This window comes from Nannospalax galili, unplaced genomic scaffold (genome assembly GCF_000622305.1).
Source record: "Nannospalax galili isolate Female #2095 unplaced genomic scaffold, S.galili_v1.0 scaffold518, whole genome shotgun sequence".
Lineage (NCBI taxonomy): Eukaryota > Metazoa > Chordata > Mammalia > Rodentia > Spalacidae > Nannospalax > Nannospalax galili.
In genome coordinates this window covers 3,972,003-3,988,213 of record NW_008342851.1, presented here as the reverse complement: position 1 = coordinate 3,988,213, position 16,211 = coordinate 3,972,003, and the positions used below count along the sequence as shown (strand labels likewise).

General features: G+C 38.7%; 1 protein-coding gene across 7 annotated transcripts in view; it reads right to left on the bottom strand.

Moving 5' to 3' along the window:
• Gtf2h2c (GTF2H2 family member C) overlaps positions 1 to 15,235 on the bottom strand; it is a 29,462-nt gene extending 14,227 nt beyond the window's left edge. For 2 of the 7 annotated variants that reach the window (XM_029566315.1, XM_017799591.2), the window contains exons 1-12: positions 14,923 to 15,125; positions 10,773 to 10,858; positions 10,113 to 10,190; positions 9,801 to 9,837; positions 9,518 to 9,604; positions 8,095 to 8,145; positions 7,731 to 7,785; positions 6,486 to 6,591; positions 5,165 to 5,255; positions 4,935 to 5,022; positions 3,782 to 3,889; positions 1,680 to 1,743 (exon numbers count right to left, since the gene is read on the bottom strand). In XM_029566315.1, coding sequence (XP_029422175.1) covers positions 1,680 to 1,743; positions 3,782 to 3,889; positions 4,935 to 5,022; positions 5,165 to 5,255; positions 6,486 to 6,591; positions 7,731 to 7,785; positions 8,095 to 8,145; positions 9,518 to 9,604; positions 9,801 to 9,837; positions 10,113 to 10,190; positions 10,773 to 10,828 — 821 coding nt within the window. In that variant the 5' untranslated portion in view covers positions 10,829 to 10,858; positions 14,923 to 15,125. The other 5 variants (XM_029566317.1, XM_029566316.1, XM_008838854.3 and 2 more) reach the window with 4 other exon arrangements.
• Between the last annotated feature and the right edge of the window lie 976 nt (positions 15,236 to 16,211).

The following is a 16,211-nucleotide window of genomic DNA, read 5'->3' as shown; positions in this document are numbered from 1 at the left end:
TAAATAAATAATATTAAAAAAATAAAAGATGACACAAAAAGAGTAAATGGAACTCAATCTTAAACCATGGATTCTAGTTTTAAATCTAACATTTTATTTGAAAATATGCATGTCTTGTTCATTAATGCTATTTTATTTTCTGTCTTCACTTTTATTTCTAAAGTGTTTGTCTTTGAATTCATTCTTTCTCCTTTAGTGACTAATCTGTTAATCCCATCAAATGACTTTTTCATCTTGACATTATATTCTTCATTTCTGAAGTTTGATGTCTTTCCTTTTACACATTCTCAAGTTCTCCACTTTCTTGAACTCATAGAGTATATTTACAATTGCTGTTTTAACACTGTCATCTACTAATTGTAGCAACTGTGTTTGTTCTGGCTATTTCCAACTTATAATTTTTCTTCTTATGGGTTCTAGTTTCTCACTCTATTTCTATCTCTGAATATAGGTATCTTCTCCTTCTCTCCTCCCTCCATCCCTCCCTCTCCCACTCTCTCCCCAGTGTCTCTATATAGCCCAGGCCAGTCCCAAATTTGCCATGATCCTCCAGCCTCAGCTTCCTGATGCTGGAGTGACAGGTATACACCAGCACAGCTGGCTGCCTGATCATTTTGAATGCTGCCAGATATAGTAAATTTTGCTGTTTGGAGTGATAAGATTTTTTTTCTCCATAAATATTTGGAATTTTGCTCTGGAACATATTAAAGTAACTTAGAAATTTATTATCTATTCAAAATCTGTTTTAATCATCTTTGTCTGGTCTAGATCAGCCACTAACCTAATTTGGTTCCATCATTGTGAACTCTATCAAATATGTCTTTTGTGATACTGAGAATCAAATCTGGGCCTTCTGCAGAACAAGCAAGCATTTTACCACAGCTCTTTTCTCATTCCCAGCCCTCTTTCATTTCCATTCTGAGACAGTCTCACTAAACTGCCTAGTCTAGCCTTTCCTCAAACACACACCAAAGTAAAAAAATTTTTTTAGTTTTTCACTTTCTATTTTCATTATTCTACTATCATTATTATTAGCATAGACAAGTAAAATATCTACTCATACATCCACATTTTTACTTATGTATTTATTTTTAGCTTTCTCTGATTTCTATGGATCTCACTCCATAGTCCACGGTGGCCTTGAACTCACAACAGTTTTCCTGCCTTAGTGTCCTGAGTGCTGGAATTAGAGGTGTAAGCCAGTACACCTATCCCCACCTTCAGTTTAGGCAAGTGTGCTACTATTGAGCTATATCCCAACCTTCCCAACTTCATTTTAGATAAGTGGTAACATACTATGCACTTCTCCCTACCTTGCCATTTTACCTAGTAATATATCCTAAAGGTCACAACACAGACATATAACAGTAAGACAGTCATCCCTTTTTATACCTACATAAATTAATCTTTTACAAAAATCACTATATTTCAAGACCATTTATTCAATTTTAAACTTACAGGAATTTGCCAGGCATGATGGCACATGCCTTTAATCCCAGCACTTGGGAGGCAGAAGCAGGCGGATCTCTGTGAGTTCGAGGCCAGCCTGGTCTCCATAGCGAATCCAGGCCAGCGGAAGCTACAGAGAGACCCTGTCTCAAATAAAAGACTGAAAAAAAAAAAACTTACAGGAATTTTAAATGCTAATATACTATCACTGACAATTGCTTTTTACTTACGCCATGCTGAAGGAAGGTTTTGCATCCTGATCAGACAAAGAAGCAATGGTGTGCTGAGGAAATCCTTCACAAATTTAGAAAAAAGAAAAAAAAAGTATTAATTTCTTTTATAGACAAAGAGCAGAATTTTAGAACTGACTAGGAATCTAAAAATGTTTCTACCAGAAAGTCAACCAACTTGTACAAAAGCTCTTTCCTGCCTCTTAGGTAGATACATGCCTATTATAGCAAGATGAAACTATAATTCTGAGGTATAAGAAAAAGTGAGAGCCGGGCGTGGTGGCGCACACCTTTAATCCCAGCACTTGGGAGGCAGAGGCAGGTGGATCTCTGTGAGTTTAAGGCCAGTCTGGTCTACATAGTGAGTTCCAGGACAGCTGGGGCTGCAGGGAGACCCTGTCTCAAAAAGACAAAAAAAGAAAAAGTGAGGACAGGGGAATGATCTCTCTTTACACATCACCTCAGACTCTGAAATTCCTATCTATATTTTAATTATACTGCTTTTAAAAAGAAAATGTTTACAAGTTTCATATAGTCTCTAGTACAAATAAACATACATTACATGATCAAACTTACACTTTATCTAGGTATGTATTTCTGTTTAAATTTTTTAAATGGGTAAAGGATGAGCTGGTGGTAAATATGATCAAAATACGTTGTATAAAATTCTTAAAAACTATTTTTTTATTTTTATTTTATGCACGTTTTGCTTGTATGTATGTAACAGTGCATCACATGTACACCAGGCTCAAACATTATTTTAAATGCTTCACCTATATTAACTCAATCTTCCCAACACATAGTTAGGTATATACTATACTATTTTACAGTCACACACACAAAAAGAAATAGGAAAGAAAAGCTGGCTGGTCATAGCAATGGATACCATTAGTCCCAGCCCTTGGGAGGTAGAGGAAGATGAATCCCTCCAAGATCAAGACTAGCCTAATCTGCTGTAGAGAGTTCCAGGCCAGTTGGGGCTAGGGGGAGATCCTATCTCAAAAAGAAAAGTAAAAAAAGGAAAAGAGAAACTGACCAGTAATACAAATGGCCAAACAAAAGGCAGGAAAGTATTCATTTCATTGGCATTTTTTTCTTCTTTTTTTTTTTTCATTGGCATTTTCAAAAAGCAAATTAAGCAAGAAGACTCCGTTTAAATGTAAAAAGTTATACCTTTTTTTAAAAAATATGTAGTATGTGTTCCATTATAAATTTTTTAGAAAATAAAGGAAAACAAAAATTTTAAATGTCAGGCTGGAAAGATGGCTCAGTGGTTAAGAGCACTGAGTGCTCCTGCAGAGGACCCGGGTTTGATTCCTAACACCCACACGGAGGCTACGAACCATCCTTAACTCCAGTTCCAAGGGAATCCAAAGCCCTCTTCTGACCTCCATGGCACTGCAGGACACAGGTGCACTCACATACATGCAGGCAATACACTCATATACATAAAATAAAAATATTTAAAAAAAATTTTTTAATGATCATTTTTATAACCAATCATTTTCTATTCCCTGAAAAAAATAATCATTTTGAGTAATCTGATACACTTCTCTGAAATTTTCTTTGTAGTTTGTATTACATATCTTTGGGTATACAGTAAAGAGGATTTGTTACTTATATATCAAAAAAAAATTTCTTACTACAGTATCTTTTTTATTTTATTTTATTATTATTATTTTTTTTTTTTGGTCTTTTTGAGACAGAGTCTCTCTGTAGCTGGCGTGGAACTCGATATATAGACCAGGTTGGTCTTGAACTCTCAGAAATCAACAACCTGCCTCTGCCTACTGAGTGCTGGGATTAAAGGCGTGCACCACCATGCCTGGCGTACCACAGTATTTTTCGTTAAATAAAATATCTTTGTAGCTTTCTAGCTTAAGAATAAAGTCTTCTTGGATGACTGCAATGAGTAGCTTTAATTTGACTTTTCCTTCTCTTTATTTTCTAAAAATGCTACAACATGGGTATTTTTTCTAATTATAAAGCATTTAAGTTTTTTAAAAAAGAAATTCTTAAATATTAAAGGATAATTTGTACAAATGAAAACAGGCTGTATAGTGTGACCCAAAGCTGCCAATTTAAAACAAAGAAACACATACCCATACGAATGAGAGAACACTCAGAGCTTGAGCTGGCAGGAGGAGGGCTAACATGATGTGTTAACAGCTCTTTGTAATGGGTTTCATCTAAAATAACATGGTATGTGCCTAACAAGCAAAAGCAAAACATAACAGTTATAGACATAAGAACTTCTATGCAATTCTATAAACACACAAAAATACATATTTTCATTCATAGCTATTTTAACTGAATTATCATTTAAAAATACTTTAAATAGGGGCTGGAGAGATGGCTCAGCAGTTAAGAATACTGGTTGTTCTTGCAGAAGACCCGGGTTCAAATCCCAGCACCCACATGGCAGCTAACAACTGTCTGTAACTCCAGATCCAGGGGATCCAAAGGCCTCTTCTGTCCTCTGAGGGCATTGCACAACATGGGTGCAGTTAGCTACATGCAGGCAATACACACATACACATAAAAAAAAATAATAAATTTTAAAATACATATATAAAAAAAAATACTCTAAATAGTATCCCTAAATTAACTTCTCTAGGAATAGTAGTTACAACTAAATGAAAGCCAAGTTATACAATCTTTACCAAGTATTACAATATAGTGAAATTACTAACTTTAATATTTTATTTATTATTTTTTAATTTTATGTGTATGAGTGTATTACCTGCATGTATGTAAGTGCACCCATGCCATGCAATGCCCACAGAGGACAGAAGAGGGTGTTGGATCCCCTGGAACTATAGTTATGGACAGTGTTAGCTACCATGTAGGTGCTGGGATTCGAACCAAGGTCTTCTCCAAGAGCAGCCAGTGCTTTTAACTGCTGAGCCATCTCTCCAGCCCCCAAATTACTAACTTTTCAAAAGTTATAATAAGCTATAAAAGTCACTCTAAACTCTGACCTACTGGAAAGTCCTTGCCCTAATCAGAGGAAGGAACTGTTTCAACAGTTGTTAGCTGCCATGTGGGTGCTAGGAACAGAACCCAGGTCCTCTTCGAGAGCAGTGATCTTAATCCCTGAGCTATCTCTCCAAGCCATAAAATCAGTATGTTTAAGATTACTGTCTACATTTTGGACTATAGCTATGAAATGTTTTAGGTTTAATGGTTTAAAACATCCTAACTTAATAAACTACACAGCAATTTAAATAATTATTGAAGACAGAAGATATATACCACCAGTTTCACGAGCAAGTACAGTGCAAACCCGAACTTCTGCAGACAATCCAATAACAGACACTCGAATTTTAGCTGCCTTTAGAGTCTTCATAAGAGCCAAGATGAAAGGTTCCAGGGGAAAAGGAAAAATATTATGAATGGTATTTTTAGAAAAATAGTGTTCTGAAAATAATGATAAATTTACTACAGAATTCTCTTTATCATTTTAGCTTCAGTTTCGGTCCTACCTTGATTAGCTCATAAATATTAGATGGATCACAAGTTGTAAGGCTGCTAAAGATGATTAGGACTTCTCTACTTGTATGTCCAGGCATGTGTCTAAAGAAAGGTAAAAAATGTACTCCTATTAGGTCAAACAAATTAGGCTAACTAAAACTTTATCCAAAAAGAATAATGCACATTTAAACTACGAAGGTAGTAAATGTCATTAAGTTACAGCCAACTCTCAATTATTACTCCATACTAAATTTTTAATGTAATCCTCCCCTCTCCCCCTCTCTATCTCCAGCCACCCCCACACCCCACCCCCCCCCCCTCCCCCTTCCCCCTCTCCCCTCACTCACACACCCCCCCCTCCCCCCTTTCTCTCTCTCTCTCTCACCAGTCTTATATACAGCCCAGGTTGGCCCCAAACTGGTGAACCTCCTGCTTTATTCTGAAGTGCTAGGATTCCAGCATGCAATACCATGCCTAGTCATTCAACCTATTTTCAATTAACTATTTTTTCCATAATAACATTCCTTGTGTATTGCTGAGATTTTGAGATTTTTTGGTGCATTTTTCTAAGCCTTTTAAGTATATACTTTAACTGCTAAAATATAAAACAAAAATAATTAAGCAACATGAAACTAAACATCATACATGACATTATGAATTTTTCCTACATAAGTATTTTAATATAACCAGTTTCATGGAGACCCATGTTAACAAATTATTTCAATGTAACTCACTGAAAACATTTCTAAAACAACTATAAATAATACCGAAAACTGGTGGTTGTGGTGGTGGTACATGCCTGTAATCTCAGCATTTGGGAGATAAAAGTAGAAGGATCAGGAGTGTAAGGTCATCCTCACTTACTCAGCAAGTTGGAGGCCAGCATGGGCTACTTAAGACCTTGCTTCAAAAATAAATTAAGTCAGACAGGTGATACATGCCTTTAATCCCAGTGTACAGGAGGCAGAGGCAGTTATATCTACATAGCAAGTTTCAGGCCAGTTGGGGCTACAGGGAGACCCTGCCTCAAAAAGAACCTAAATAAATAAATGAATATTTGTTTAAATAAATTAAATACTGGGGCTGAAGATTGCTTGGTGGTTAAGAGCATGTACTGCTCATGCAGAAGGATCAGAGTTCAGTTCCTAGCACCCACATCAGGCAGCTCATAACTGCCTATAATTCCAGCTCCAGGGGATTCAATGCCCTTTTCTGGGTCCCACTGGAACCTGCACTAAGGTGCACATACTCATATACAGATAAGCACACACATACACATAATTAAAATCTTAAAAATTTAAAATACAATAAACAGAAAAGCAAAATACTAACTTCAGGGTCTGCATAGCCATGCTTAAGGAGTTATAGAGAGAAGGTTCTCCATGGCAGGTCATATCTATGGCTTTCTTCAAAGATGTTATATGTTTCCTTGGGTTTCCTAGAGCAAAATGGAGTAACCTACTTTTAGTAAAATACTACATATAAATATGGAAATGCATGTTCTTCCAAAATTTACATGTCTATATTAACAGAATGCCTTCAATTTCCATATTTATCAAGTTACATTTTCATCAGAAGTGTTTGATAGGCTCACTTCATACTGGAAAACACTAGCACTGAACCATTTCTCCAGACCCAGGTTAATATATATATATATACACACACACACATATACACATACCTCAAAGGCAAAAGAAACAGAAACTGCCACTAATATTTTTGAGATTAAAATTCAGGAAGTTATATAAGTAGAAAAACTGATTAACAAAAACTCCAATGCAAGTTTTATACTTTTTGCTTTCCAAATTAGACATTTTTAAATTTAAAAATTAAGTGGATTTTATGAATAAATATAATAAGCTTATCTTAATATTTTCATGATAAGAGAGTAAACTTATATAAACACATTTACAGTACAGGAGTGATGGCTCAGCAGTTAAGAACACTTGAGCACTTGCTGCTCCTACAGTGAACTGAGGTTCAGTTCCCAGCACCTACTGGTAACTACTCACAATTGTCTATGGTTCCATGGATTTTGACCTCCACAGGCAAAGTGACACATGGTGCACTTACATACATGTAGGCAAAACATTCATACACTTAAAGTAAAAATAAATAAATCTTTAAAATAAAATAAGCACATGGGCTGGAAAGATGGCTCAGCAGTTAAGAGCACTGGCTGTTCTTACAAAGACCCAGGTTCGAATCCCAGTATCCATATGGCAGCTAACAACTGTAACTCCAGTTCCAGGGGATCCAATGCCCTCTTCTGTCCCCCAAGGGCATGACACAGGTGCGATAACACATGTGCAAGCAATACATTCATACATATAAAATAAAAATAAATAAATAAAACACATTTACTTCCAGTGCAATATGTTCCACACTGTGAAGAACTCAATTAGAAACAGTTAATCCTAGGTCCCAAGAGTTTAATGGAGAGACATTTAGTTGTTTTCACCTAAAAAGCACAGAGGAGGCTTCACTTTACCTATCAGGCAGTCATATGAACAAGGTTATAGGAGTATGTAATTAAAACAAAGTCTTTGAGTCCTATAAAGGTAATTTTATGCATACCTGAGAGTTCAGTCAGTTTTTCAGCTCTTTTACTCTTAGTTACAATTATTCCAATCTCAAAATAAAAACAAAAATAATTATTTTAATATAACAAATTCTTTCCTCTTGATTAAAATTTATGGAACACTAATGTCAAAAACATTAACGTTTTTGACAAATTTAGCTACAAGTTGACTATACACTGTTAAAACACTGTACATGTCAAACATTTAGAGTTACTTTGTTTTTCATTACTACATATATCAGAAATAGGTATATAATCTGGTTCACTTAATAATTCATAGAATCCAGGCCCCATTTTAAAAAAAATATATTTAGTAGCAAAATAGGAATCTAATTCTGAATTCTTCACTTATCTACATACCTGACTGATAGGATTTTGATCAAAATATTCTTCTACGAAGTATTCCAACAACTGTTTAAAGAAATTTTAAAAATATTACATAAGGGTAAAATATATATATAACCTCATGATTTTCTGAGGGGGAGAATGGAGTCTGTTGAGACAGGGTCTCACAAAGCATCCCTGGCTAACCTCAAACTCACTCAGTAGACCTTTCTGAGGGGGAGAATGGAGTCTGTTGAGACAGGGTCTCACAAAGCATCCCTAGCTAACCTCAAACTCACTCAGTAGACCAGGATGTCTTTGAACTTTTAGTAATCCTCCAACAACCTCTGCCTCGAGTGCTAATATTATAGGTGTGCTTTTCATGAATTTTAAACTTAGAGTTTCAAAATGTCTTCTTATAAAAATATTAAATAGTAAAACTCTGTACTTGAGAAGCTAGAAAGATGACTCAGGGGTTAAGAGAACTGGTTGCTCTTGCTGAGGACCCAGGTTTGAATCCCAGTACCCACAAGACAGCTAACAACTGCCCATAACTCCAGGGATCTGATGCCCTCTTCTGTCCTCCATGGGTATAAGGGTACTCCTCCTTGCATGACATGGGTACCCTTATATTCAGAAATACACTCACACACATAAAATAAAAATAAAATAAAACAAAATATCTTTAAATTATTTTAAAAATCTGTAAGGTAAGATGGAGCTCAAGCCAAGTGTGGTAGCACACACCTTTGATCCTAGCACCTGGGAGGCAAAGGCAGAGCTCTGTGAGTTCGAGGCCAGTCTGGTCCACATAGCAAGTTCCAGGCCAGCTGGGGCTACAGGGAGACCTTGTCTCAAAAAAAAAAAAAAGAATAAATCTATGTCAGATACAGTGGGGCCAAGCTGTCCCAGACACTCAGGAGGCCAAAGCAGGAGGGTCTCTTGAAGCAAGGAATTCAAGGTCAGCTGTGGCAACACAGCAAGATCTGACCTTGAAATCAAAACCAACAAAAGATGGGTCCATTTGGACTTAAGAACAATATAGCTGGGCATGGTGGTGTAAGTCTTTAATCTGAGAAGGCAGAAGGATCTCTATGAGATCAAGGCCAGCCTGGTCCACATAGTGAGTTCCAGACAGCTGGGGCTATAGGGAAACCCTGTCTCAAAAAAGACCAAAAAAAAAGAACAGTGGCAGAGGATCCAGGTTTGATTCTCAGCACCCACATGGTGGCGAACAACTGTCAATAACTCCAGTTCCAGGGGAATTCAGTGCCCTCTTCTGACAACCACATTGCAGGACACAGGTGCTCTTACATACATGCAGGTAATACACTCATACACATAAAAGTAATAAAATATTTTTAAAAGAAAACAAAAAAGGGAGAGAGGAATGAGGGGAATGGGTGATGAAAAGGACTAAAACTTGACATTCAGCATAAATTTATATGGTTTACCATACCTTTAAAGTACATGTCAGTCTATTGGGCTTCAAGTCTTGGTCCTCCATTGTTCTCGATCCATCTACTACCACATAAAGGTGGCGCATCTACCAAAACAAGAGAGAAAACGTCCAAGGATACTTTGACTACGAAAAAATAGTATTTAGTATTCAATAGCCTATGAATACATTTTAAATATATTCTTTTAAATGCTGTTGTTTTACTACTGTTTATTTTGTCAAGCTGGAATATTTCTCTGATCCAAACTAATTCTAAACAAGTAAAAGAAAAATAACAACATACCATTCCAAGCCGAACTTGTCCATGGTGCTCAAATACTCTGTTAAAATTATATAAACACTTTAATGAAATACCACACACTAGCAAAAAACCTCAGTAAAACTTAAGAATTATTCTGGATTTTTTTAGTGAAGTAAATTATTAGCTTTTGGAACATATTACCACAGGCAATGTGAATAGTCTCTGAAGACCATTTTCCTGTTGGGCAGACCTCACTAAACCAGATAAAATGGAGTACTAATGTTGGTTACAGCAGGCCAGAAAGGCCTAAAGGAATGTATTTTCCTTTTGTAACATACCTAGGAAGTTTCATACCTTTTCCTCTTTGCCTTGAAAAGAATATCTTCTATGGTAGCTTTAAGTGAGCCAGTTTCATCTTCTTTAAGAATTTCCCTATAAGAAATAATTATCTGTTTGAAAAGCTAGGCTAAAAATATTAACCCAATAAAAATAAAAACATATGTACAAAGATTTGTACATGTACGTTCACAGATGAAGCACTATTCACATTGACCAAAAATTGGAAACAAACTAAATGTCCATTGATTGCTGAATAAATAAGCAAAAATGTAATACAGCAGTATAATGGAATACCACCCAGCAATTAAAAAGAAAGGACATACTTGCTAATATATATACCACAACATGGATGAACCTTGAAATAATACATGGAAAGAATGCTGTATAGAATAAGGTCACACATATCATATGATTACATTTCTACAAAATGCCCAAGAAAGGTAAATCTATAGCAATGGAAACAATTAATGGTTGTCTACAGGCAGTGGGAAGGAAATGAGTGTGAAGGATTCATTGGAGTTATTAAAAAGTAGTTTATGGCAATAGCTGTACAATTTAGTAAGTTTTCTAAGGACAAATCACTGGATTGTACATTATAACAGATATAAATTATATACACTTTAACAAAACTGAAGTAAAAGAGAGAGAAAAGCCTACAGGTTTCACCCTACTTACCATGTCCTCTCATAGCCGCCCTCCCACCGCTTGGTTCTTTCAGGTTCTTCATCCATTTTTGTAAACGTAGTATATAGTTCAGCAATCTGTAAAAAGCATTAGTTTACAAATTTTCTAAAGCTGGCTGTTACAAAATGTATCCAATTACTTCAGAGTTAAAGACAAACATAAAAAGATTAAAGACACAGAATGTCAGGTTGCTGGGGTTTTTTGTTTGTTTGTTTGTTTTTTTTTTGGTTTTTTTTGGTCTTTTTGAAACAAGGTCTCCCTGTAGCAGCAGCTGGCCTGGATTCACTAATGGAGACCAGGCTGGCCTCCAACTCACAGAGATCTGCCTGCCTCTGCATCCCAAGTGCTGGGATTAAAGGCATGTGCCACCTCGCCTGGCAATGTCAGGTTATTTTATTCTTGTAATTTATTCAATAATTGTTCTGTGAAAATACAAAATTCTCTTGCAACTTTTTCCTATTTCCAATAAATGATACATTTATGGACAAACCTGGCACCAACAGAAATAGGCATCTTTTTATAATTTGTAAGAAAACAAAACTGTTTTATGGGCGTGTCACTGGATAAGATCATAGTATTCTGAGAAATGAGTATGTGATTAACCACAACCCACAGTCACTACAGCTGAGTGACACACGACCATTCACTGCACTTTCCCGGTTTGAAGTTTCTCCGGATCACAAGGTTTTTTTGTTTTGGTACAGGCTTGCGTTTGGGCTTGGGGGGGGTTGAGACAGAGTCCCCCATAGACTGGAACTTGCTAGTATAGCAGGCTGGTCTGGCTCTCACACAGATCCACCTATGTCTGCCTCCCAAGTGTTGGGATTAAAGGTGTGCACCACCACACCCTGCTAATCGAAAGTTGTTGTTTTTTTAAGATTTTTTTCAACTATTTTATTATTTTTGTTTTATGTGTATGCGTGTATTGCCTGCATGTAAGTAAGTGCACCTGTGTCGTGCAGTGCCTGCAGAGGACAGAAGGGGCTGATGGATCCCCTGGAACTGGAGTTATGGACACTTGTTAGCGGCCATGTGGGTGCTGGGATTCAAACCTGGGTCTTCTGCAAGAACAACCAGCGTTCTTAACCACTGAGCCATCTCTCCAGCCCCTGATCGAAAGTTTTTAAAAATTAATCATCTATACATGGGTAAATGCTATGGCTTATGACTGAAAAGGACACAAAATTACAAATGCAGTATGACCTCAACTATAAAAGGAAAAGACAAAGGAAAAATTCAGTCATTCAATAAGTATTACAAATAATTTCATTTGCACCATAGAATTAAAATTGGTTTTGTTTTGGTTTTTTTTGCTTTTTAAAATCTTTTATATTATTTTTTTAATAATTAAGGACAAAAATTGCTGGGGGATAGTAGTTCATAACTATAACCCCAGCACCCAGAAGGCTGAGGCTAGAGATTAGCAGTAATTCTGAGTCCAGTCTGTGCTACATAGTGAGTTCCAGGCCAGCCCAAGCTAGAATCAGACTCCATTTCAAAAAGGAAAAAAACGGGGGAGATAAAATCAGGATTAGAGTGGAGGTCTTCCTAGCACATGCTCAGTTCCTTCTCCCATAAATGAGGGTCAAAGGACTGTCACATGCCAAGACACTAAGGACAATAGCATAACCTCTGACATTGGCAAGGACAAGCTGACTTTTTCTCTTTTTTTTTTTTTTGAGGACCATAACCAATACTTTATCCTCCTTTTATAATATTGTTCTGTAGGAAAAAAAAGGGGGGGTAGCTAGGAATGTAGCTCAGTTTTAGAGTGCTTGCTTATAAACTGGGCGTGGTGGCACAGTCCTGGAATCCCAGCACTCAAGTGGAGACAGAAGGATCAAAGTTCAAGGTAAGGGCCTGGTGTAGTGGTCAGTACACCTTTGATTCCAGTACTCAGGAGGCAGAGACAGGTCTCTATGAGTTCAAGGCCAGCCTGGTCTACATAGCAAGTTCCAGAACAGCCAGGGATATGCAGTGTAAACTCTCTCTCAAAAAATTAAGCTCAAAGGATGAAGAGATGGCTCAGCAGTTAAAGAGAACTTGCTGCTCTTGCAGAGGACCCAGGTTCTATTCCTATCATCCACATGGCTACTAACAACTTTCTAATTCCAGGGATCTGACACCTTCTTCCGGCCTCTGAGGGTACCAGGCATGCACATGGTGCACATACCATGCAGGCAACACTTATACAAATAATTTTTTATCTAATAAAAAATGGTCAAGGTCATCCTCTAGTTCAAGGCCAGTATGGGATACATGAGACCCTTTCTCAAAAAAGGAAGAGGAGGTGGTTCCGGACATGAAGACCTGAGTACCTATCCCCAGCACCCACAAAGAAATAAATAAATAAGCCATGTATGGCTTCAAGTATGCCTGTAATCCCAGCCCCGGAAGGTGGTGGCAGAAGGATAGGGAAGAGAGCTTGGTGGCCAGCCAGTCTAGACAATCAATTGCCCCAGACTAAGAAACCCTACCTCAAAATACAGGGTAGAGAGGAAAAGAAGACATGAGACTCAATTTTTGGCCTCCATACACGTGTGTACACACACATGCACTATACATGCACATTCACCCAAAAAAAGGAAAATACAACCGGGCATGGTGGTACATGCCTTTAGTCCCAGCACTCGGGAGGCAGAGGCAGGCGAATCTCTGTGAGTTCAAGGCCAGCCTGGTCTGGTCTACATATTGAGTTCCAGAACAGCTGGGGCTACAGGGAGACCCTGACTCAAAAAAACCAAAAAGAAAAAAAAAAAAAGAATATAACCTATAAATGGACTTCTGGAATTAAAGGTTTGAGAGTTGGAGACTACTTTTCTAAGGGGCACCTCTGCTTTTTCGGTTCGCTACAAAGATGTGTTATTAATTAAAATTCTGTACATTTCCCAGTGAATTAAAAAGCCTCACACTATCTCCAGACGAGACTCATTTGTCTCCGAAAATCTGATAATTAGCCTCAATATCTTGAAGAACTACAAGTGACAATGATTTTAACACATGAGCTATTTCAATACAGTATCATGGTATCCTTTGAGTGTAGTAAAGTGACTAAACTGAGCATTTTGATACTCCCTCTTCTGCAGTTACTGCAAACATTAAAAATGAAAATTCTGCTCATGATGTGGCATAGTTGTATAGCACTAATGGAGGCTGAGGCAAGAAAATGTCAAGTTCCAGGCGAGCATGGAACACAGCAAAACAGTCAAAACACAGAGAGGGAGGAGGGATCATGTGCTTCTTAAAACTAAAAAAAAATTTTTTTTTTAATCTTTTTCAAGGGTCTCCCAGTAGCCCCAGCTGACTTGAACTCACTATATAGACCAAGCTGGCCTGGAACTTAAGAGATCCACCTGTCTCTACCTCCAGAGTGCTGGGATCAAAGGCATATGCCACCACACCGTCTTATAACTAAATTCTTTAAAATGTGGTTCCTCCCATCCATCACATCAATATTTATACTCCATTTTGTTTTGTTTTGATTTTGAGACAGGGTCTCAGTGTGTAGTCCGTAGTCCCAGCTGGCGTGGAACTCACTACTAGACAAGGCTGGTCTTGACCTGAGATCCGCCTGCCTCTGCCTCCTGAGTGTTGGGATTCAAGGCTTGAGCCACCAGGCTCGGCCTTACACTGCTATGTTTGCTTGTTAGTAATCGTTCTCTGAAATTAAGAGACAAAATAGTGCCAATGGGTATAAACTGAAAAACTTTTGGCCTGATTTTTTGTTGTTGTTGCTCTTGGTTGTTTTTGTTTTCTGTGGGTATATGTTGAGACAGGTTAGCCCCAACTGACCCGCAACTCGCTATGTAGACTAGGCTGGCCTCAAAGATCAGCCTAATTCTGCCTCCCCAGTGCTGGGATTTAAAGGTGCCCTCCACCTCACCAGACTGAAACTGTAAAACTTTGGGGTCAATAGATACAGGGCATCTTAATTAAAAATGTTTGCAATGGGAAATTGTTAAGTTGAAATGGGAAGTGTTAGGCGCCCCCAAACTTCAGATACACTAATCCACTTCCTGGAATCTAACACCCGGTCCCCGAAAAGCTAAACGTGAGCCATAGCTGTGCTTCCTGTCAAAAGAACACAGGATGCTACCTGCGGCAAGCACCGCGATCGGCGAGGCTGTACCTCACACCTTACCCTGCCTAGCACGAGGCGCCTGACAAGGGTGCGGACAGTCCCTGTTTTTCAGCAGTGCAACTCGCTCCATCCCACAGCCGGAGGCAGATGGAAAGCTGGGGCCCCGAACTATCGTCCCCAACCTCGCGCTCTCCCCAACCAGTAGCTCCGCTCAGCAAGCGGAAGCTGCCCCTCTCCCTGCATGCGTCCGTCCCTCCCTCGTCCCCCAGAGACCAGCCGGGGCACTCCGCGTCAGTCCTGCACAAGTTCAGCCTACACCGCGGCGCAGGCCTCCGCCCGGCGACTCACCCAGCCAGAGGAGACACCGCCCCACCAGAAGTGACGTCAGGATCAATGAGCGCAGCCAGAAGTCCTCCGCAGCGCGCTGGGGCCACGCAAAAACGTTCCGGCTGCTGCAGACAGGGGCTTCCAGAGTGGGGCGCTGCGGAGCAGGGGCGCCCTTCCCAGCCGACTCTTGCTGCAGGTGTGCACCTAGAGCGAGGTGCTTGCCATTTTCCCATGCAAGCTTAGAGGCTTAGCAACCGACGTCCCGGACTCTGACGTTCTTTATTTTCTTTTATCTTTTTTCTTTTCACCTCAGACTAATTCATCTGCCTGAAACTCACTAGGTAGCTTAGACTAACCTATACCTTCAAGCAGTCCTCCTGCTTCAGTCTCCCGTGTGCTAGGATTACAACCATTAAATGCTAATATGGGACATATTTCTATAGGACAAACAGCTAAAACTACAAGTCCCTTGTTTGTTATAGATTAGGGTAGGAAGGCTTTTTATTTAACAAGGAATAAGAGGATTCCCACAACAAATTTAAAACATTTGTGAAGAGAAGGCAGATACATTCAGACTTTTTTCAACTCTTAGCTCTGTATAGATTTTAGAGGCATTTAAGACTAAACCAGGAAGGTGAAGGGGGCACCAGTCAGTGACACATGCCCTCTCGCCCGCCCCCCCGCCACGCTAAATCACTCTTTTGCATTTACCTTAGATCCTAGAAATGACAAAACTGATCCATCAGCATCTATATGACAGGGAAACAAAACTACTCCCAAGTGCTGGACCTGGTGGCACAAGCCTTTAATCCCAGTACTCAGGAGGCAGAGGCAGGAGAATTTCTGTGAGTTCAAGATCAATCTGGTCTACATAGTGAGTTCTAGGCCAGCTAGGGCTGCAGGGAGACCCTGTCTCAAAAATACAAAAAAAAAAAAAAAAAAAAAATGAAACCAAGAAAGAGAAAGCCTAGAGGGACATATTACCCCCCCAACGAGGGACATTATCATGGTGGGGCTGGACA